This window comes from Rhinolophus sinicus, chromosome 4, assembly GCF_057876585.1.
Source record: "Rhinolophus sinicus isolate RSI-liver-muscle chromosome 4, RSI-T2T, whole genome shotgun sequence".
Lineage (NCBI taxonomy): Eukaryota > Metazoa > Chordata > Mammalia > Chiroptera > Rhinolophidae > Rhinolophus > Rhinolophus sinicus.
The window spans coordinates 81,875,642-81,897,749 of record NC_142504.1 but is presented as its reverse complement, the minus strand read 5'-3'; the positions used below and the strand labels follow the sequence as shown (position 1 = coordinate 81,897,749).

General features: G+C 33.5%; 1 protein-coding gene across 1 annotated transcript in view; it reads left to right on the top strand.

Moving 5' to 3' along the window:
- Window positions 1-22,108, top strand: part of CDH2 (cadherin 2) — a 207,268-nt gene that overhangs the window by 142,212 nt on the left and 42,948 nt on the right. The window contains exons 3-7 of the mRNA XM_074340200.2: window positions 12,125-12,351; window positions 14,050-14,196; window positions 15,890-16,045; window positions 17,956-18,100; window positions 20,797-20,969. Coding sequence (XP_074196301.1) covers window positions 12,125-12,351; window positions 14,050-14,196; window positions 15,890-16,045; window positions 17,956-18,100; window positions 20,797-20,969 — 848 coding nt within the window. The remainder of the gene's footprint in view (window positions 1-12,124; window positions 12,352-14,049; window positions 14,197-15,889; window positions 16,046-17,955; window positions 18,101-20,796; window positions 20,970-22,108) is intronic.

Here is a 22,108-nt window from a genome sequence, read left to right as displayed (position 1 = left end):
ATCATTCTTCTGTATTATCCCTACTGCTTGTTTTGATTTTTTCAATTTCATATCAAAGGAAGAGTATCATAGCTCTTTATTCCTTTCTTTTGTTTGTAGCAACTTTCATACAGATGTTAGTTAAATATTACGTGACTTTCCCTGGAAAGGAAATAACAGCTTCTCTCATAGATTCCATAACATTTTAGAGAATAAATATAATTATAAAACCTTTTATAGAATTATAAACTTATATAATATTATTTATATATATAAAGTTATATATATATAGTTATTTAAATATAACTATAAAACCTTATATAATATTATAATAAAACCTTTTTTATTTTTGTAGGGAAGCACTAAGACTTTTAAGAATAAGAAATATTTTTGTTTTACAAATTTAATTTATGCTGTTTGATTTTACTTCATTTCGTAGACACTTCATCCTAATTCTACTGCATTGAGAGGGTTTTAGGTCACTCAAGTTGAGGCCTAACAAACATGATAGTCTCAAACGTGCCTCATTAACAATTACCATCAGTCTTTTATGCCTAGCCCTCACAATTTCTCTTTGATGCAGAGTGCTTTATGGAAGCAGGTGTTTCTCTGGGACAGCTCTCGTTGGGGCGGCTCGCTCATCCCAGGGGTTTCCAGCTTGCATTCCCCTCATTTAACACTTTCTTTCATAATTTCCACTACAGAGAAAGAGGGTATCAACTTTTAAATGCTTCTGTTGGGAAGTGATGTGCGTCATTTCAAGACCAAAGCAAAACATATGGTCATGCCTAAGGTCAAGGGAGATGAGAAGTGTCATCTTCCTGAATGTCTAGGAAGGAGAGAAAAACTGGGAATATTGGTGACCATTAGCAATGCCTACCTAAGCCTTAATCTTTCAGCAGTACGGCAAAATAGGTCAGTGTTTCCCACCCAGGATGCCAAGAATGAGGTACGGGTGGGCTGCAGATATGCATGGTTGAACTTTATATTAGTGCTAAAAATGTGAAAGTATTTTTATAATGAAACACTTTAATAAGTTAAATCACAACGTTTAAAATTATATTTGAATGCTCTTTTGTGGCTTTCTCTAAAAACTTCCTGAAAGTTTTTATTATTTTCTGTTTTGCTGAGTAAGACTTGTTAGACTCAACTCTCCACGTAGCATCTCCCCAGATCTCATTGACAATCACCCATGGAGCAAGCACCAAATGTCCCCTTTCCCACTGAATCCCCCCAGTTATCTGATCATTACTTTTATAAATGTGTTTGTCCTAAATGAAGATTTTATGCAAGCATTAATTTTATTACTTTCATTCAATTGGCTTGTATTTTTGGCCACAGTTTTCACTTTTTCATTCTAAAATAGAAGTATAAATTGTTTTATGTTTTTGTCAGGTACCAGAGAATCATTAATTTTTTTGATTTTCTCAATTGTTTATTTCTTCTTCCCTCCCTCTTTTCCTTTTTTCCTCTCTTTTCTTTTGCTTTGTGTCTTCCTTCCTATTGGAGTTTAAGGTTAGCAATTAATCAAAGTGTTATTTTTGATGGAAACCAATAATTAATTTTTGTGTGGTTTTTAGAATTAGAGTATCTATATTATATTAAATTTTAGATAGGTTTTTAAAAAGAAATTCCTTAGAATTAAATTAATTGGTTTTTCTGGACATAAAATTTACCAAATTACTAAAAGGACTATAAGTTCTAGAGATTGATTATTTTCAAAATGCTTTTTTTTATTATCCAGGTATAGAAATAATGGCTATATTTTGTGCCTATTTTAGACTTGTAATTATTAAATAAACATGAATATTTAAGATTCTAATTTAGATTGCTATATTTATTTTTTAAGCTTTTATATGCTTTACTCTAAAGTACTTTTAAAATGTAAATGACTTTAAATATATTTTATATATACATATTGTATTCATATATTTATTTGCATATTTTATATTATTACATAATACTTATTATTACTTATATATTACACATATTACATATTATTTACAAATAGAGTATATGAAGGTATACATGCCTGCAGTCTGTTTTGTCTTTAGATTTCATTTTTACTTATGTTTACTTCCCCAATACAATGGATAATTTGAATAAAAGCTGGAAAAACATCAGTCACAAGAACCTCTTCAAATGTTTAAGATACTAATTAGGTAATATAATAATGACTCCCTCAAATTAAAATTCATGTGTCCTTATAATTATTCTCACACTTAGTTTAAATGTATTATTTAATACAGAGGTGAAGCTATGTTCAGGACAAATTTTGTGGGCAACCAAAACAGCCATTTGAGGCAGAATTTTGGATTCTCTTAAGCAGAAAGTGAGAAAATTCTTTTATAAGATTAAGTATAGCATTATATGATCAAGCTCTAAACGCCGTTTATAAGACGTCACATTTAATGCTTTCAGCTAAAATGCCTCACACAAATGCAGAATTCCTTATTTTACCAGCCTACATATACATCATTAATTGTATACTGGGAACCAGCGAAGTATAAGAAATAGAAAAGGAGTCACTTTTGAATAATGCACTCAGGAGAGGGAGTGATGGCATATCACACATATAGTGACAGCACTAATCAAAAAAGATTATTAAACCAGAAAAGGTACCGTTGCATGTCAATTACTCTAAGGAATTGATAAATGTTAGTGAATAGCAATAGTTAGAATCTTTGAAGAACATTTTTTATTCTGCAAATTGAAACCCCAGAATAAACTTCTGTAAATTACATATTCAGAGGTACAAATGAATACTTTAATAACACAGGATGTTAAGCAAACATTGTGTGAGGCGTATTCTCTGGCCCTCATGGCATGAAGGTATAAAGGCTATAAACGGTATGAAGACAAACATCAAGAGTTTAATTTGAGAGCCCTGATTCTGTGTAAGTTTTATATATAGGATTGATTATAAAATGTAATTCCACCTAAATTGGTATCACGAAAATAAATGGCTACAGCTTTATGCAAAGATAAGGAATTAGAATACTACATTTGCTGATATATCCCAAAGTACACAAGCTGCCCAAAGGCACTTTTTTTCAAGAGTTGATTAGCCAATAGAAAAAAGAAAAAAAAATAAAGAAAAATGGATTGTGTGTTCAAATGTTGTTCACTGTAGATTTGTTGAAGGATAGTTATTTGCTTGAAAAAATAGCTTATTTAACTGACATTTTGGAGTACCTGAATGAACTTAATTGAAAACTGCAAAGACTGTGTAAGAAATACCACGGATACTCACAGAATTTATGGATTTGAAGCAAAAATTCAACTCTGGGAAAAGGATGGGACTAATTCACATGAATATGTAGTTGATATAATGTTTAAAACCCTAAAGAAAAACTATTGGCAGAGCAATACATGTATATGCTTGAAATAAAGTTTTATTATTTTAAAATACTTAATATGAAAAAATTTAAAGCATTTGCACTTCAATAAGGTACTTTAACATTATATTTAACATCATTAGAAAAGGATCATGAAATTTAATAAATGTATCTCTCATGGTTCATGACAAAAAAGAACTTTCTGTCAGTTGGAGGGAAAGTGATGAAGTTTGTGCTACCATTTGCAACCATCAACTTTTTTTTTTCTTCCCGCTTTATTGGGATATAATTGACAAAATTGTAAGATATTTAAAGTGTACAATGTGATATCTATATGTGTATACGTTGTGAAAAAAATTCCCCCATTGAGTTAATTAACACATCCATCACTTCACACATTTAAGCAACCATCAACTTTTGTGAGTTAAAGTTTTCATTGATGGCAATTATCAAGAATTTCATATCTCAATCAAAAAAATTGTTATAAATAGTTATTTTGTGAAAACAAGCTCTATTCATATAACTATATTCATTTTTTAATTGACATAATTGACATATTAGTCTCAGGTGTACAACATGATGGTTTGATATTTGTGTATACAGTTGACCCTTGAACAAAGTTAGGGTCCCTGACACACTCACCCACCATGCAGTTGAAAATCTGCGTATAACTTTTGACTCCCCCAAAACTTAACTACGCACCCCTCAGTATCCAACAGGGTATTGGTTCCAGGAACTTTACGGACACCAAGATAAAATCCTCAGGTGCTCAAGTTCCTTATATGACATGGCTTAGAAAAATGCATACAGTCGGCCCTCTGCATCTGCAGTTGGTTTAATTTTCAGATGTGAAACCCAGGGATAGGGAGGGCTGACTGTTTCATTTATTTTTGAAAGAAATCCACATGTAAGTGAACTTGTGCATTCAAGCCTACGTTGTGCAAGGGTCAACTGTATTATAAAATGATCACCACAATAAATCTAGTTAAAAACATTCATCACTATACATTTACATTTTTTTTCCTTGTGATGAGAATTTAAAATCTACTCTCTTAGCAACTTTCAAATATGAAATACAATATTCTTAACTATAGTCACCATGTTGTACATTACATCCCCAGGACTTACTTATTTTATGACTGAGAATTTGTACGTTTTAGATCCATTTACCCATTTCGCCTACCACCTCACTCCCAGACTTTGGCAACCACCAATCTGTTCTCTGTATCGGGATGTTTGTTTGTTTGTTTTACATTCCACATGTAAGTAATTTTGGATGGTATTTGTCTTTCTCTGACTAAGTTCACTAGCATAATGGCCTTAAGGTCCATTCATGTTGTTGTAAATGACAGGCTTTCCTTCTTTTTTATGGCTGAAAAATATTCCCGTGTGTGTGTGTGTGTGTGTGTGTGTGTGTGTGTGTGTGTGTGTATCACATATTTTTAATCCATTTATCCATTGGTGGGCACTTCGGTTTCCCTATCTTGGCTACTGTACATAATGCTGCAATGAACAGTATTTTTATGTATATTTAATAGTCAATATGTTTCCTAAAACTCTGTTTATTTTTACTTTCTTAATTATATGCTATAAAGAAAATGTAATAACTTTCTTCAGCAAGGTCCATATTAAATTTTCAGACTATCTGTAGTATATCATATTGTGCATGTATGAAAAGGACTCCTAGAGCCTGGAATGGCTACTAATGTTCTAGGAAAAATTATTCCTCAAATTTAAACTCAGAAAGGGCCTGGGGTGTCAAAGGAGTATCTAAGCAGATGCTTCAGATTTATGAGCAAACTTTCCACTGGGTAATCATTCTTCATTGGAATCTATAAGTAAAAACATTGTGAAATACTCACTGTTGAGACAGCTCTCCCTATCTTCTTCCTTCCCATTTCTTCAGTAATAGGCATCTACTTCATTAATAAATATTACTCTGTTCCTATGGAAGGAGAATTGTGAGTATTGTGAAACTATTTATGTTTCCCAATATGCCTTTATAAATAGCAATTAATGTGGAAAAACAATTTAAAAAGCTGAAGTCATATTTAGGGACAAATGTATTTTACAGTGTTTCTTATAATTGTTTCTAAATATGATGTGGTTTTACTTGAGCAAAAATTATAAACCATATGTATTTGCATGTTTTTATTCATATGGTTTATGTAGTATTATAAACTGCTCATACATTTAATATGGAAGATCTGTGGTTTTCTGTTAATATTTTATAAGGATATTATGGTTTTATCGTTAACATTAATTTGAGGTATTGCTTTAAGGGTAAAAAAAGTACTTTAAAATAATTTTTTTCCTGATGTTTAATTTTATATTAATCATGTTATCAAAGTTTCATGTTGGCTAGAACACAGTAACTATATATTATATACATAAACTATGTAATAATTATTAGCTCTAAGAATGCATTTCTTATTTAATATTATTATGTTTTTAGCCGCAGACATTTAATTTTATGTAGAGTTGCTTTAAATTTGAGTAATCCACTGGATCAAGCCTGTTTTCTCAGTTGTCTAAGGACGTTTATATCCTTTTATGTTATGAAATTCTGGAGTTTCTACTTTGTTATCTGAGCACTTAAGCAAAATTAAAATTTTAATGTAAGGAAGATTGTTCTGTCAGAAAAATATTTCAAGTTAAGTTCCTTGGTTATTTTTAAAATGATAGAATCTCAACTTTTTCATATATGTCTTATAAAATATTTGACTTTCGTGAAACACCAACTCCATACCTAGGGTATTTATGTAAAGCTGTTGATTCAGTTATATTATCCAGCTCCGACTAATAGCACCTGGAGGCAATGGAACTCCTGTTTGTGAGAGATTGAGGATATTGACAACGATCAATTTCTTTCAAATATCTAATAATATTATAGGTTAGACCATCATTTGTAAGGACCTTTTTTTAATTAATAGACTTTTTTCTTATATCAGTTTTATGTTTACAGAATAAATTAGCACAGAGAGTTGCATACTCCTCCCCCCAGAAGTTTTTCCTACTACATGTTTCCCCCACTATGCAAAAGTACAGTGTTCCTATGAAACCTTTCTAAAGCTGAAAGGGTGTAAAGGGAAGAAGTAATTATCATTAATTTATATGGAAAAAGTTTAGAGTGTTCCCAGACCCAAAAATATAACCTACTAAATCATCCCAAATAACACATAAAACCTATGATAACACTAATGTATAGTGAAATCAGGAATGATAAGATAAATACACACCACATTTTGTACACCCATCAATCCAGTCAAGCAATAGAATTTTTCTGTTTTCTCCATTACGGGATGCTGACTAAACGACACTACTTTGCTGCTTGCAGAACCAATATTAACTTTCTGCAGCTTTCAAGATTCTTTCTCTCTGCTCGTAAATAGTAGGAATGATGGAAGCAGGCAAGTTCAATGCATGCATGGTGTCTTTTATTTCATTCACCACATTCCAAATGCTTAATTACGTAGTTTTACGCACGCATTAATACCCTTACGAGTGCTCTTAGGCTTTTACCATAATACCTTAGGACACATCTTGCTAACAGATGCACAAAACAAATCAAGATGAAGCAAAGATGCTCACAGAGTCCAAGGCTATGGTACTTGATGCTGAGATCTGAGTGTACTTCCTGGGGGAGGAGCTTGGCGGGCCACTCTTGCTGCTCCGGGTGCTCGCTGCCTCAATGACAGCTGGCTGCAAAACAAACACTGAACATTATTTTCACTTTTTGTCTTTTATGTAAAAGCGAAAATCCTCTTCAGATTTCTTACAGTTCGCGAAAGCAGATACTAATGTAGGTCTTTCAGAAAGGCAAAGTGACAGAACCTGAACTTTGCAAAAGTGGGGGATCCCTGTATTAATATTTTGCATTGGTGTGGCACATTTGTTACAACCAATTTATCATTAGTAGTAACGAAAGCCCATAGTTTACATTAGCACTCACTCTTTGTGTTGTGCAGTTCCATGAGTTTTGACAAATGCATGTCATGTATCCACCATTACAGTAGCATACAGAATAGTTTCACTGCTAAGAATGTATTTTAATTAAAAAAGTAATCATCACCTTTCCTTAAAACCCCATATATTAAAAAAGAATAAAACTGCTTTATGTTTTGGAAGACAAGTTGAAAATCTTATTCATTTTGTTACTGAGAGTTCTTTACCTACCGTTCATTAAGAAAATGTTTTACTAAAAACAAAAAACAAACAATCAAAAAAACAGATTGGCTCCGGTGAACTATATATTTCTTTCACAAGAGTCACACGTCTATGATGTTTGCCTTATTTTTCTCATCTTCAAAGTAAATTTTAAATCTAATTTTAATAATTTAAATAATTAAACCATTTCTCCCTTAGATATCTTTTTCTCTCTTCCAAGTGGCTTCTGTCCTCTCTCCGGTTTATTTTTAACCAGATTTTTTTGTACATATATTTTTGTCATAGTCCTAGAAACATCTTTGAAAGGCTATAGATTATAAATATAGTTTTAAAGTTATGACTATATTAGTGCTGTAACTAGGATTCTATAACAGCACTTTTCTACTTTTACCCATTAACTTCTAAGTTTCTGTTATAAAAAAAAGAAAAAAAAACAAACCTCTTGAGTACATTTTAGCTCTTAGTCCAAGTGTGGAAGTGAATTTTGGCAAATTTGAGAAAATATTCCTAGCTGCATCTAAGTCATAAGTGAACAAAACAACAGGCAGTAAATATTGGCCCATAATTAAAAAATGGAATTCATTTTGTGTTACCCATTGCATTAGTTTTCTAGAGCTGCCATAACAAAATACTATAGACGGCATACGTTGAACAACAGAAATTTTTTCACAGTTCCAGAGGCTGGAAGTCCAAGATCAAGGTATCTGCAGGTTTGATATCTCTTGAGACCTTGCTCCATGGCTTGCAGATGGCTGGCCACCTTCTTGCTCTGTCCTCACATGGTCTTTCCTCTGTGTAAATGCATGTCTATGTCCATATTTCCTCTTGTTGTAAGGACACCAGTTAGTTTGGAAGAGGGCCTACCCGTATGAGCTCATTTAACATTAATTACCATTTAAAAACTGAATCTCAGTTATAGTCATATCCAGAGGTACTGGGAGTTAGTGCTTCAACGTAGGAATTTGGGGGAATTAAATTCAGTTCATAACAACCATTGAAATTAGTAAGTCTTTTAACTTGTGACTTCAAAACAGTAAGACATGGTTATTGATGAAGCATGTCACTGTGAGCTGGGCACTGTACATGCATTAATCCACAACGACAGGGTACAGTTAGAACTAGTATTTCATTGAGAACTTTTTTAGTTAGCAACGGACTGATTTTCAGTTAGAGTCTTGGTTATATATACAAAGGGAATTATGTAATACAAAACATTTCTTTAAATCTGAATAATGACCCAAATGCTGCTTACTTTAATATTAGAGCAAATGAGAATTAGCGTTTGTTTTAAAAACCCCAAACAATTTAATAACGGATATATTAAACCAATTCATATTGGTTATAGGTTAGGTCGCACAGGGGTGATAGAAAAACTAATTGACTTTAAATAACTGACCTTCGTGCAGTTTCCTCTAGTGTTTTCTCCATTGTGGGACTCTGAAGTTAACCACTTCTCATTCATAGGCTGTGCAATGACCCTTTGGAGGAAAAGGCAGTATTTTTTTTTCTTTGCTAATACATTTTTTTCAAAGGCCTCCTTCTTGATTTCCTTGCATCATTCAGAAACCTGAATCCAAGTTAAGAGACTAGTCAGTCACAGTAATGGTGAGCGTGAATTTCCCTCTGCTGCCTGTCTAATACTCTCACACCACACAGTAAGGGACTCCAGCTACGCCACTCAGTGAGACATTTAGCGTAGGCTCCAATTTAAGAATTTCTCTTTAATATGCTATTTACTTTGGTACTTTCAGAGATCTAAATGTGGCATTATTCTCTTCACAAGCGTTTATCAAGGCTCTTTGTCATTTCTGTACGTTTATTGTTGGTTAAACGTTTAGATTACAATCACTAAAGAGTCATGAGTGTAGTTAGAATCTTTTGTGCTTTTGTAGGAGAGGGATAGACTAGGAGTCAAACAACCATGGGTATAGATGGTTCTCTGAACTTCCTTTCCCCATCTGTAGAACAGAAATCACCAAAATGATTATTCCCACTTCAGGAGGTTATTGTTAAGGTTAAAGTTGATAACCTAATCTTAAGTATCTTGTTCAGTGCCTGGCATTCAACAAATATTAGTTCATTTTCTTTCACTACCAACAACCTAATTCAAAGCCAAATTATTTGAAGTCCTTGGGGGTATTGTTATTGTTGTTGCTGAATGTTGCTATAGCAGGCTGGTCATACTTCTAGTTTTCTGAAGATTTTCTAGTGCTTTGGAAAGGTGCAAGATGTTAATCAATGTAATTGGCACCTGGATATTTAATGAACGTTTATACTGTCGTGATCACTGTTAAGTGTCATTGGAAACAAAAGAGCCAAGACTCATCACGAAGCCAAAATGAATACACAGTCTGCTTACAGAGAAAAGATCTAGTTATATGAAGCCATTCATAACTAGACATTATTTGTTATAATTACTGTTATAATAAAAACAAAATGCTAATATGTGTTTCTGTGGACAGGAAATGTGAAAATAAATACAAGTCAAATTTCAGAGCCTTCCCAAATGAGGGCATAGGCTGCTGTCTTCCAACAGAAGAGTCCCAGTGGACTCTTCCCCTGAACAATGGCCTGGCTGAAGAGCTGTGGCACGACATGTTTCTTGAGAATGGGAGGCATGGGGGTACTTCCAGAAAGAGTGAGGCATAGGGTGTGGGCCACAGTGAGGTGGGAAATGACCAAGAAATCTGTCTGACTGGGCAGAATAGATTTTAGAATATGATGTAAGTAAAGCCAAAGAGACCAAGTGACCAAGAATTAAGAAAACATTGTACTTACAGTTTACTTACAATAATACAGATCTTAAGCAGGCAGGAGAAAATCATGGTGGATGATTAGTCTAGGAGTGGGTAGCCAGTAACCTGGAACAAGGAGAAGACCACCTAGAGGCAGACCCAACAATCTAGGTGTGTATTAATGAGGATTAGTACTGGAGTGGTAAAAGTGAACAAGAAAATACAGAAGAGTATTTTTTCTGATCCAGGTTATATGTATTCTTAAGTATCATGAATACCTTTTATACAAAAAGATGATAAAAGTTTTTTATTTTGATTTTTCAGCAAGTTCCCCCAAACAATTTTGCTTTTCATTTTGTTGTCTTTAACAAAAGATAAGCAGTAGATGGCATTGTTCTATAGAAAGGATTCCCATTTTTCACTTTTAAATTACACGGCCTATAAGATGGGGTAATTAAGTATCTTTTGAGATACTTCTACTCCAAAGACAAATATGTTGGTCTAACATAATTTAGTATGAAATGCAACTTTTTATGTTCATTTTGAAATGTTTGAAAGATGAAGGATGACATATGTAGGATTATGTGGAAAATAATATTTCAGTAAAGTATTTTATTACTGTTATCAAGGATTTAATGGTTACTTAGGGAAATAAGCATGCCTGTTATTTTTGGTCTTGTGAATTGATATTAATGAAAACAAAAGAACTGTCATCAATATATAGGGCAGGAGTTCAAAAAAAATTTACTTAAATCTTTGAAAAAGGCAAAAAGTATATGTGATAATATTTCGTATTGTGTACCGATTAATGCAGTCCAAAATGTTTCCTGTATAATTGGGGTCAGGCCATAACATGACATGTTTACACAAATGAAAAAAAAAAATGTTTTTTCTTTGATCCTCTACGCTATTCCCATAGACTTTTTCTTTGAAAGGAATGATTAAGGATTTCAAAGAAATAGTCTTCCTTACAGAATACTTTCATTATTTTATAATTTTATTTTTGCTTGACTATGTCTAGGTCTACATTTATAAGTATGTGGTTTAACTTTTATTTTGTTATCGGATGAGACATAAGCTGATTGGCATTCTTTTAAGAAAGCATTTTCAACTTTATGTAAGATAGAGATAATTAAAATACTGAAATCTTTTTACTTTTTCTACTCTGAAGACATAGCTATTTTTAGTGAAAATTTATTTTGAGATACATCATTATTTTCATTTGCTTGAAAATTCCTAAAACTTACTGCTTCCTAGAACTATTATAAGCACCCTGAGGACTGAAAAATTGCAAATCATTCACCTTTTAATTACCATAGGTTTTGTAAATCTAGAGCATAGTGGGCATTCAACATTGGTAAATGCCATTATTTTCTTCCTTTAAGCACTTATTCAAAAATTGTATGTTAAGACTATGTGCCAGGAAGTATGCAGGGTATACAAGATAGCTATGAAAATTTGCTCAGAAGTACCTCTCCCAGTGAGTGTCAGACATGGCTATAAAGCTGTGGTAGTATAGATCAGATTGCTACATGAAGACCCGAGCAAAGGATTTGTTCTGTCTCAGTGACTGTGGAGCTGGGACCTGCAAGATGAGTAGGAGTTTATTAGAGAGTGGCAGGCAATCTCTGTGAGAGGCGTGGGGGAGAAGCAGACGTCCCTGAGAGCACAGGATGCAGGGGTGTGTGAAGGGAAGAGGAAGGCTTTGGAACAAAAAGATGCTGGGCAACAACTCAGAACCACAATCTGATATTCTCTAATATGAAAACATTCCTTCAATAATGTAAAAATAAAATTTTTGTTTTTCATGTTACTACATTTCATTCTTCAACCAAAGCAGGATACAGATCTGGATATTGTTTTCGCTTTTGTAGTAAAATTAGACTTCTATATTATCTTTTACAGTGAAGTTTAGCAACTGCAATGGAAAGAGAAAAGTACGGTATGAAAGCAGTGAACCAGCCGATTTTAAGGTAGATGAAGATGGCATGGTGTATGCTGTGAGAAGCTTTCCTCTCTCCTCTGAGCATGCAAAGTTCCTGATATATGCCCAAGACAAAGAGACTCAGGAAAAGTGGCAAGTAGCGGTAAAACTGAGCCTCAAGCCAAACTTACCTGAAGATTCAGTCAAGGTAGAGTATCCACATGTGGTTTGGAAGTTATGTTTGAAAAATCAGCTTATATGGTTTGAACTAAATATATACTTTGCTTTATATCACATTTGTGGATGCCCAATATTTTAATTTTTATCTACTTCAGTTGCTTCAGTAGTAGTTTGTTGTATTTTTAATCTCATGAGATATTTAGACCAAGTGTATTTTAAGCAATCCAAACATGTATTTGAAAGATTTGTTTACACTTTGAGATTTATAACTTAAATTAGAAGTACTTTTGAATTTCTTAGAAGCTTTACAAGCTGTTAAGTATAACCACAAAATAAACAATCCTTTGCAAGATTTCACCAGCCAAATTTATTAGATGAGAAATTCAGATTTACAGTAGTAAGAGGAAAGCATTCCTGGCAAGGAGTATTGGGTTTTTGTCTTGACCCTTAATAATCAAATTGGGAGTATAAATTATTTATACCAACATGACTTTTAGGAATGATATACTCCCTCTGGTGGAAGTTGCTATAAGCCAAGATAAAATAAATAAGACACGGATCCAACAAAGTACTGTTCGATTCAATTCAACAAACGTTTACTGAGCACTTATTATGTATAAGTCACCATATTCGGAATTTTAAATGAGAAACAATAACTTCTTCAGTAAAGTTATGATAACATGACTCGTTTGAATATCTACTTCTGTGAATTAATTTGAAACTAATATGAAGGGCCATCATACTCTTATTCTGAAGTTTATGATTTTATGAACTATGACTATTACGTTTTGTGTATTTATTTATTGTGAAAGACAAGAATACACGCATTCATTTCTGGTATTTAATTGTAAATGTGATATACACAGCTGTAATGAAATCTGAATAAATATATCAGAGGAAAATATATCATTTTTCTTCTATGCCCATGTTGGACTTCCATTAAGTGAAATGTAATTTGTTAAACTATTAACTATTAAGGGGAATCATGTCATTTGGGTGACATAAAGTGAGAAATCGGTAACTAATCGAGTGAAAAGTTTCTTTTGTTGTTGATGATTTGCTGTGTTCCAGCAAACTAGCTTGGATATTTTCACTGAAGCAGCAAGGACTAATGGCTAAAATGTCTACAGATATAAGGAGAAATAGAAGAAAATGTTGACATCCAGCAGAGATTAATACCCCATGTGCAAAGTGGGTCATCTACAGCATCCATCATGGCTGACATAGGTTTAGAATAATTACAGCATTAATTCTGTGGGATTTAATAGGGTCATAAATATTTGAGACATTCCTTAGCAGTATGTATTAAACTTCTCTTGGAATTCAAATTATATTTTAGCCTATCAAGATCTAAATTTAATGTACAGTAGCACATTACCTGAACTGCGGTTTAAACTAATGAGAAATATATAAAATGGTCCTATTAAATTTTGCTCAATATTAACAACTATCTAAGATGGTTTATAGAAACTGCAAATAGTTTACACAGCTGTACCACGTAATAAATTTTGTTTGGAATTCAATATTTCAATGAACATCGTAACCCCCAAATTTTGTGATATTTTCTGTTATTTAAGTAGGGGGACAAGGAAAGGGCCTCCAGACTTATTTTTTTGTTCATAATAAACTGTGATTCCAACACTTTCAGATATCCACTGATAGTTACGTACTTTCAGAAATATTTATTTTAGTACTCAGGAATTTCTTCTTGTATTTTAATGCAAAGGAATCACAAGACATTGAAGAAATAGTATTCCCAAGACAACTGATGAAGCACAATGGTCACCTACAAAGGCAGAAGCGAGACTGGGTTATCCCTCCAATCAACTTGCCAGAAAATTCCAGAGGACCTTTTCCTCAAGAGCTTGTCAGGGTACGGTGGCACAATTTTAATTGTCTTGTGTCAAGTGTATGTTAGAAATATTTTTGTCTTATTTTTTTCACAAGGTAGAGTTTACAACATGTATGTACTAAAAATATTTTTTTGTTTTGTATAGATGAAGTGTTGTAAAGTGCCTCTTCTCATTTTTTTATTATCTCAGATTATTTGTAGAGCTCTCTGTAGGTCCTGTACACCATGGATGGTAAAGTTTGTTCAGTGTGTGACTACGTAAGCTATCACTTCAGTATACATTAACACTCATACCGTATATCCTTTGCCATAATACGGATACACCTGAGCTTCCCTGTCTGAGAGCTGCACTCTATGACAATCTTGGCCCGCCACAGGTAGCTTTTGGGCCAAAGAAAAAATAAAAGGGCAGTCATTGCTAAAAACTGCCAGCACAAAGTGCATTTGAGAGTTTTTAAAGGAAAAGCAAAATGACCTCTGATACCATTAACAGAATCCCTGGGGTTGTGCAAAAATATAGGCTTTCAAATCTGAAAAGTTAATTTTTTTTCAGTTAACTCTAAATGCATACCATCAGATGCAGAGGGGGAAAAAACACACAGATATTTCTATGTGTTTAGTAAAATTAGCAACCGTTATTTATTATAAAAAGAAAATAAAACAAAGTCATTGTATTCCCCTTTATTAGAAAGTAAATGTTTCTGTAGATGATTAATGTAGCATTCTAGTACAATTTACAGAAAGTTGTATTTTTAATAAATCATTTTTTTGTGTTGTATATTCCATTCTAATGCACATTATAATTCAGTTTAACCGTGAATGACATAATCCCCAAATAAAGGCACTTCTGATTTTTCTACTTTAATGGACAAAAGAATTTTGCCTTACCTTAAAAAAAGATTCTATTACTGGATTAAGTGTATTTGCCTAATACATAAATATCCTTTATTGTCACGTCTAAATAGTATTGCTTAATTGACCTTTTCTCTGTATTGTCCTTCCTCCTCTCTTTCTGTAACTTGATCCTGTGATTACTCATCTGTAAATGTATTTTTCCTAGGAATTGTTATATTTGGAGGAAAACAAAGTGAGCGTGTGGGTATAATTTTTGAGTATAGAAATATATTTCAAAATTATTTCTTATATGTTCTGTTATTAATAAGTAATTTGCGGTAATAAAAGGTGCCACCTTAAAACAATATGGAAAGCTTTGGTTGCAATGACTGTCAGTACAATGCAAGTACAGAAATCTGAATTAGTCTCAACCATAAGTTTAGAGTTATCAAGTGAAGCTATTTTACACTATGGTTAGATAGTTGCATCTTAATCAGTTGCAAAAAGGTAAATAATTTTTTTTCATTGAATTTGACACCTGTTATTGGGTTTAATATTCTAACCTACAAATTCCCAGGCTAGAATTTGATACTGTTTAAAAACTGACACTCCTTAATTTTGACTTTTTGCACTGCTTTGAGTGTTATTTTAGAAGTTAACATTGCCTCCCCAGTCTTTCTGGTGATAGGTGACACCTCTTTTTGAAGCCTATCACCAAGATGTAAGGACAAGGAATAGGACTGGCAGCATTTCAATGGTTTTCTAGGAAGAGATGCTGTAAGTGTGTAACTGAAAAAGGGCATGAGGTGTGGCATGCCATGTCTCTGATAATGAGCTCATTTAGTCTCCCATTTAATGTGATTGTCTTCTTGACCTTCAGATCAGGTCTGATAGAGATAAAAACCTTTCCCTGCGGTATAGCGTCACTGGGCCAGGAGCTGACCAGCCTCCAACTGGCATCTTCATTATCAATCCGATCTCAGGTCAGCTGTCGGTAACCAAGCCTCTGGATCGTGAGCTGATAGCCCGATTTCATGTAAGATTTCAACTGCTGATATTCTGTGTATTAATAGCCTTTTAAATCTCTGCAGAGTTTAGCATTTGCTTCTTATCAGTCTTAAAGCTTTGATTCAAAGCGTTTTAACATCTGAAATGTACTTGTAGCCTTTTCAATTTATTCTAATAATTTTATTGTTTTTAATAGAATTGATGAATGCTCCCAATAAAAGAAAACAAATGATGCCAAAGAAGAAAGTGAAATTGCCTAAACTTGCATTACCCTTTACTCATTGATATTGGCTTTCAGATGTGCAGCTAAGAACCTATAAGAACAAAATTACATGTAGGGAGTCAAACTGTTGCTTATAAATGATGTAGAGATCAGAACATTTTAATAGTTGTATAGTATTCCATTGAATACATAAGCTATGATTTTAATACGTTTTTTATGAATAGACATCTGTGTTCTCCATTTTATCTGTTCCCGCTGGTATTATTATTACCATTAAATAGAGACCTAGGAAATGGACAGAGTATTTATTAAAATTATTTTAAAAATTGTATGTGGTAGAGCAAGATTCCTCAAGGGACATGTCATTCTATTGCTTTTTATATTGTTACAAAACAAAGAAACAAGTAAAACTTTCATACATTTTATAAAAACATCACATTAATAGGGAAACTTGCTAAAGATAGCACACAATAGATCAATCTCATCAGACTAGTCTCTAATTTATGATTATAAATAAGATCAATACAAAAACTTCTATATTTCTCTTCCTGTATGAATTCCCACTATCTGAACTGGTGTAGTTATTAATAGAATTCAGTAAATAAATATTTTCTGATCCATTTTGGGGTAAATCATTGCTCTCCAGATTCTCATTGCACATAAAAGAGTGGTATCCATAACAAAATATAGTTAATTATGGAATTGCAAGGATGGTTCAGTATTAAGAATCTACTAATGTAATATATTAAATGAGTCAAGGGGGGAAAGGATTATTTCTATAGGTGTTGAAAAGGCAGTAATAAAATGTACATTGTTTCATGTGTTAAATGACCTCTAAATAAAAAAGGAATACGTTGATGCTTCTTTAACTTGATAAAGCACATCAACAGAAACCAGCAGTCAGCATCTTACTTAACTGGAAAATCATAGAAGCATTCCTGTTAAAAAGAAACAATTCAATGGAACACTACACAGCTATTGTAAAGAATGAATGGATCTCTGTGTGCCGAATGAAAAGATTTTGAACATATTCTGCCAAGAGTAGCTGAGTGATTATATTTGTATAAGAAGAAAAAAAATACAAAATTTCTAGAATACCTATAAAACAGAACTTGAGCTTGGGAGAGGAACAACCGTTTTATATACTCATGTACTTTTGACATTTATGAGTGCCTTTTACTACTAAAAACAAAACAAAACAAAACTAATGTCAGAATTTCCTATACACACTTAATTCTTTCTAGATTCTCTTCTGTTCCCTTGATCTATATGACTACTGTGTGCCAGTACCACATTTTTAATTACCCTGAATCATATGTACTGATTTAGCAAGGATTTAGGAACTGAATAGAACTGGCTTTGAATACGGGCTCTGTCAATAGAGCAATTACTTAGCTTTTCTGAAGCTTGATTTTTTCCAACCTTCAATGCTAGTCATTGCTACTTCAATCTTTTGTATTTGAATTAAATGAGTTAAAGTCCATAAAACTCTAAACACAGTGCCTAGCAGATAGTCATTGTGGGTTTTTGGCTACTATATCTACTCTAATAATACGGAGTTTGGGTAACTTAAGTTTTGAGGGGAAGAGTAGCTTTTGTTTTTCGGCATCTCAGTCCGTCCATGCTCTTTTGATAGCATGGCAATCGTGTATTTTAACTTTTCACTCTGAGATGTAAATCTGTTAAATAGCTTTGTTTTCTAATTGCTTTTGCAGTTGAGGGCACATGCAGTGGATATTAATGGGAATCAAGTAGAGAACCCCATAGACATTGTCATCAATGTCATTGATATGAATGACAACAGACCCGAGTTCTTACACCAGGTGTGGAATGGGACAGTTCCTGAGGGATCAAAGCCTGGTAAGTTTGAAGATAATAATCTGGAGATTACTTAAAGAAATGCAGTGTAATCCAGCACTGTTCTATAAGCCAGAAAAGGAAAAACGATGTGAGCCTTTTAGTGTCATTTTCTTTCATTCATAATGCTTTTAGGGAAACAGGAAGGTAACTTAGGGAAAAACTGATTGAAGAGAGAAACCAAAAGAAGAAGAAAAAAGAAATCACGCTACTGCCCACAGTGGCTTTTCTCACCTTTGAAAAAATATGTACTACAGTATCTGATTCTATACTATAGAATCTATATGAGGATCCTTTCATCCTGCTATGGTTGATAGAGTCGGTAGAGCTAGAGGGTGCGATTTCTGTTCATAAAATTTAGATTTTATCTTTTGGAGAGTCTGAAAGATACTTTATGTTCCTGAGACCAGGCTGTGAGGTAAAACCAAAAGATGAGAGGGGGCTTGGTGACAGCTGTGACTGCTGCCTTCTGGCTACAGGAGATATTTACTGTCAGGTTGACCCTAACGTCTTCTGCAACCCTTGCTTTTAAACTAGTGTCATGGAAAATGACTCAGCCTTGAAACAGCAGTTGCCCAAAGCCTCTTCCCATTGTGAAGTGATGTTTGACTAGGATTTTAGATTCTTGTACTGAAAACACTGTGGAGTTCAGTCATAGTAAAATAGCAAGGCTAAAAAGGCCTATTTAATGTGAAAAATTTAGTGGACAAGAAAATCTGTTGGTGTCGAGATGGTAAAAGGAAATGTTTACCAGCCTTCCTGAGATGATTGGGGTTAGAGAGATTGAATTAGCTATGTTATTATTGTGGTGTGTGTTTTTTAATTTATTTTTAAAAGCCTCAACGTTTAAAATTGTGCTCATATTAAATTTGTCATCTATACCAGTTTATTAGCTCCCTTACGCATAAACCAGTTTATACTCCTAGATATAACCAACTGTGCCTCAAACTGGTATTTTTTTCTTGGCCCGAGTACACGTCTGTATCCTCAGAAAAGGAGAGATGAGGGTGGGGGTGGGGGGGGGTGCTGGAGTGGGAGGACAGGGGCTGTACAGGAAGTTCAACCACCTGTGGCTCCTTCTGAGTCACATTTTCAGAGTAGCTTTCTTCAGTATTTTAAAATACTGTAAAACCAAAGCATGTTAGACATATCCTTACTAAAACACAAGTCTTGTATGCATATTCTAAAGATAATAAACATTGGACTTGTTTTCCTGGGAAAGGTTTTAAAAATCATTTATTTTCTTTTTCCTCTATTATTTCTAACTTTATTAAATGTACTGCTTCACAAAAATTGTCAAAAATAAACCATTAAAGATATATTTATTATGCATTTGACCATGAACTTCTGTAATGTCTGCCATAAATAAAAGACTGTCAGTGATCACCAGAAGCAAAGATATTTCATCAGTGTATTTCCTGTGGTTGTTCTGTAAGTTTGAAATCACCTTTCTCGGCAAAGTTTGATAATGTCATGAATCTTGTGTTAAACTGCATTGCAATCAATATTTTGTTTCAGGATTCTGAGACATATATTTCTGCTTTAACCATTCATTCATTCATTCATTCATTCATTCAATAGCTGTTTATAGAGCGTATGCTGTGTGCTAGATACTGTTTGGCATCCCACGATACAGTAGTGTCAAGCTGGTTCTTACCCTTTTGGAGCTTAAATTCTAGTAGGGGAGAAAAATAAAAGGCATGCAAGCAAGCAAATATGCAAAAAGTTTTGGAAAAAAAATAAGTATGTAGGGATGGCATATGATCAAAAAACGTGTCTTGTTTAGAGGGTCAAGCTCTGAAAAGAGATTTGAATAATGTGACCAAGCCTTAAGTAGTTAATTCTGGGGCAAATATGTACCACGTAAATTTTCTAAATCACAACTGAGCTTAGAGTATTCAATAAGAAGGTAAACTAGAGATGGAAAATTTTATAATCCAGTTCTTATAAATATCCCACAGAACAAACCATCTTAAATAGTAACTGCTTTTCTCTCCACTTCTAAATTGCACAGTGTATCTCACTAGTTTGAACTTATTTGATCCTAATGCTTTATAGATTTGCTTTCCAAAATATCTAATAAATTGAAGTCCCTGAGTTTGTTAACAGTGTCCTTTTAATCTCGTAGGGAAAAAAATGAACCACAATGCCAAACCCCTATTCAATGTACCACAACAGTAATGCATGGAATGGCTCCTTATGACCTGAGGAAATGGAGTGTTCATCATTCTGCACACAGCTTACTTGCAGAAAGCGACTTAGGCACTGAGGAGAAGCATGCTGAGCATGTCATTTTAGATGTTATTGCATAACAGAAGAAAATGTGGCAGAGGGGAGGAGTCAGAGGCTAGAAAATATGTTGCTAATGGCATTTATTATTATTTGTGTGTTCTATATTTGAAGGTCTGAAGTGATCCTTTCCTTGAATCACAGTGAATTTGTTTTCTAAGTTATGGAAAAAATGAGTCTTTAGAAGTGTGTAAATGTTTCACAATTTTCCTTTCGAGTATCTAAACCGTGTTTTATGTTTTTTAAGTGAGCACTATTCTTATCAGTAGTGTTTTCAGTCAAGTCTGAGTGATTAAATGGTTGCTTTGAAAAAGTAAAATTAAGATTGATTGAGAAGATAACTATACCTTCTATTTAGGAGACCCTGAAATGAAGGGTGACCATTCATTTTCCATGTGTGCTGTGTCTAGGAACATATGTGATGACGGTCACTGCCATTGATGATGACGATCCAAATACCTTAAATGGGATGTTGAGGTACAGAATCCTGTCCCAGGCTCCAAGCACCCCTTCACCCAACATGTTTACCATCAACAATGAGACTGGTGATATTATCACTGTGGCAGCTGGACTTGATAGAGAAGTAAGCCAACCAAAAACTGTCTTTAAATTTGTTTTTAATTTTAAAGGTGCACAGTATCACATACAATTAATCTCTAGGTAATAATATATCCACAATATTATTCAATGTGAATTGTCATTAAGAAATATGTTGTATTATTTTCTACATAACTTCAAATGGTTAAATGATATATGTACACCGGATAAATCTTTCCTAGTCTTACATGATAGTCTATGTAATATTTAGTGTGGTAATTGACTAAGTTAATTAGATACCTCTGGTATCTAATTCTTAAAATCGTTGGCATTTTCTCGGTTTGCCCTTATAGTCAAAGGTTTTTGTGAGGAATTACGTTAAAAACCATGTCCAAATAATGTGTGTATACGTGTAAGATAATTATTAACATTCACAGTTTTAAGAGACTACAAATAACATATGTGTGATTAGATTTTTTGTAGCCTCTGTGCAGAGCCTGGCTTAGTACAGAGGAGATTATCTCCTTTATTAGAACTTGCCCATTAACTCTGAGATTAATGTATTTAACGTATTTGAACATTAGTAATTTCATTTATTCTACTGACAAGCCTTTCAAGTTATAAATAGTGATAAGCACACTTCTGGCATAGTATTTTGTTGAAAAGGCATAAAATGTTGGTGGTATTGAACTATTACTATGTAGTATCACAATCTGAGAAGGAATGGGTATTTCAGTAAATTCCAGGTGGTCATCTCACTGTGACAGACCTCAACCCACCGAGCTCCTCCACACCTCTGTGTTTTTGTTCGTATGATTCCTTCTACCAGGAATGTCTTGCGTCTTGATCTTGATCTTGAACTTTCCAGTTCTTCATGTTCTAATTTAAGCCCTGCTTATATCCTTTTATGAAAACTCCAGCCCTGATGAATCTTCTATACTTTTTCTCTATTCTGTTCTTACCATTTTCTTAAGACATTCTCAAGCTCATCATTGGCCATCAGGAATCATTGTGTGAGTGAATTGTCCAAGTGCCAATTCATAAGGATTCATGCTCTGTAGATTTCTGGCTGAGCCAGCCTTTATAGTAATGAGACCTCAAATTATGTATGTCAAAAGGAAACATTATACCTACCACAATAAATATTATCGACAAGGATTTTTAAGAGCTGGTTTTTATGACGCT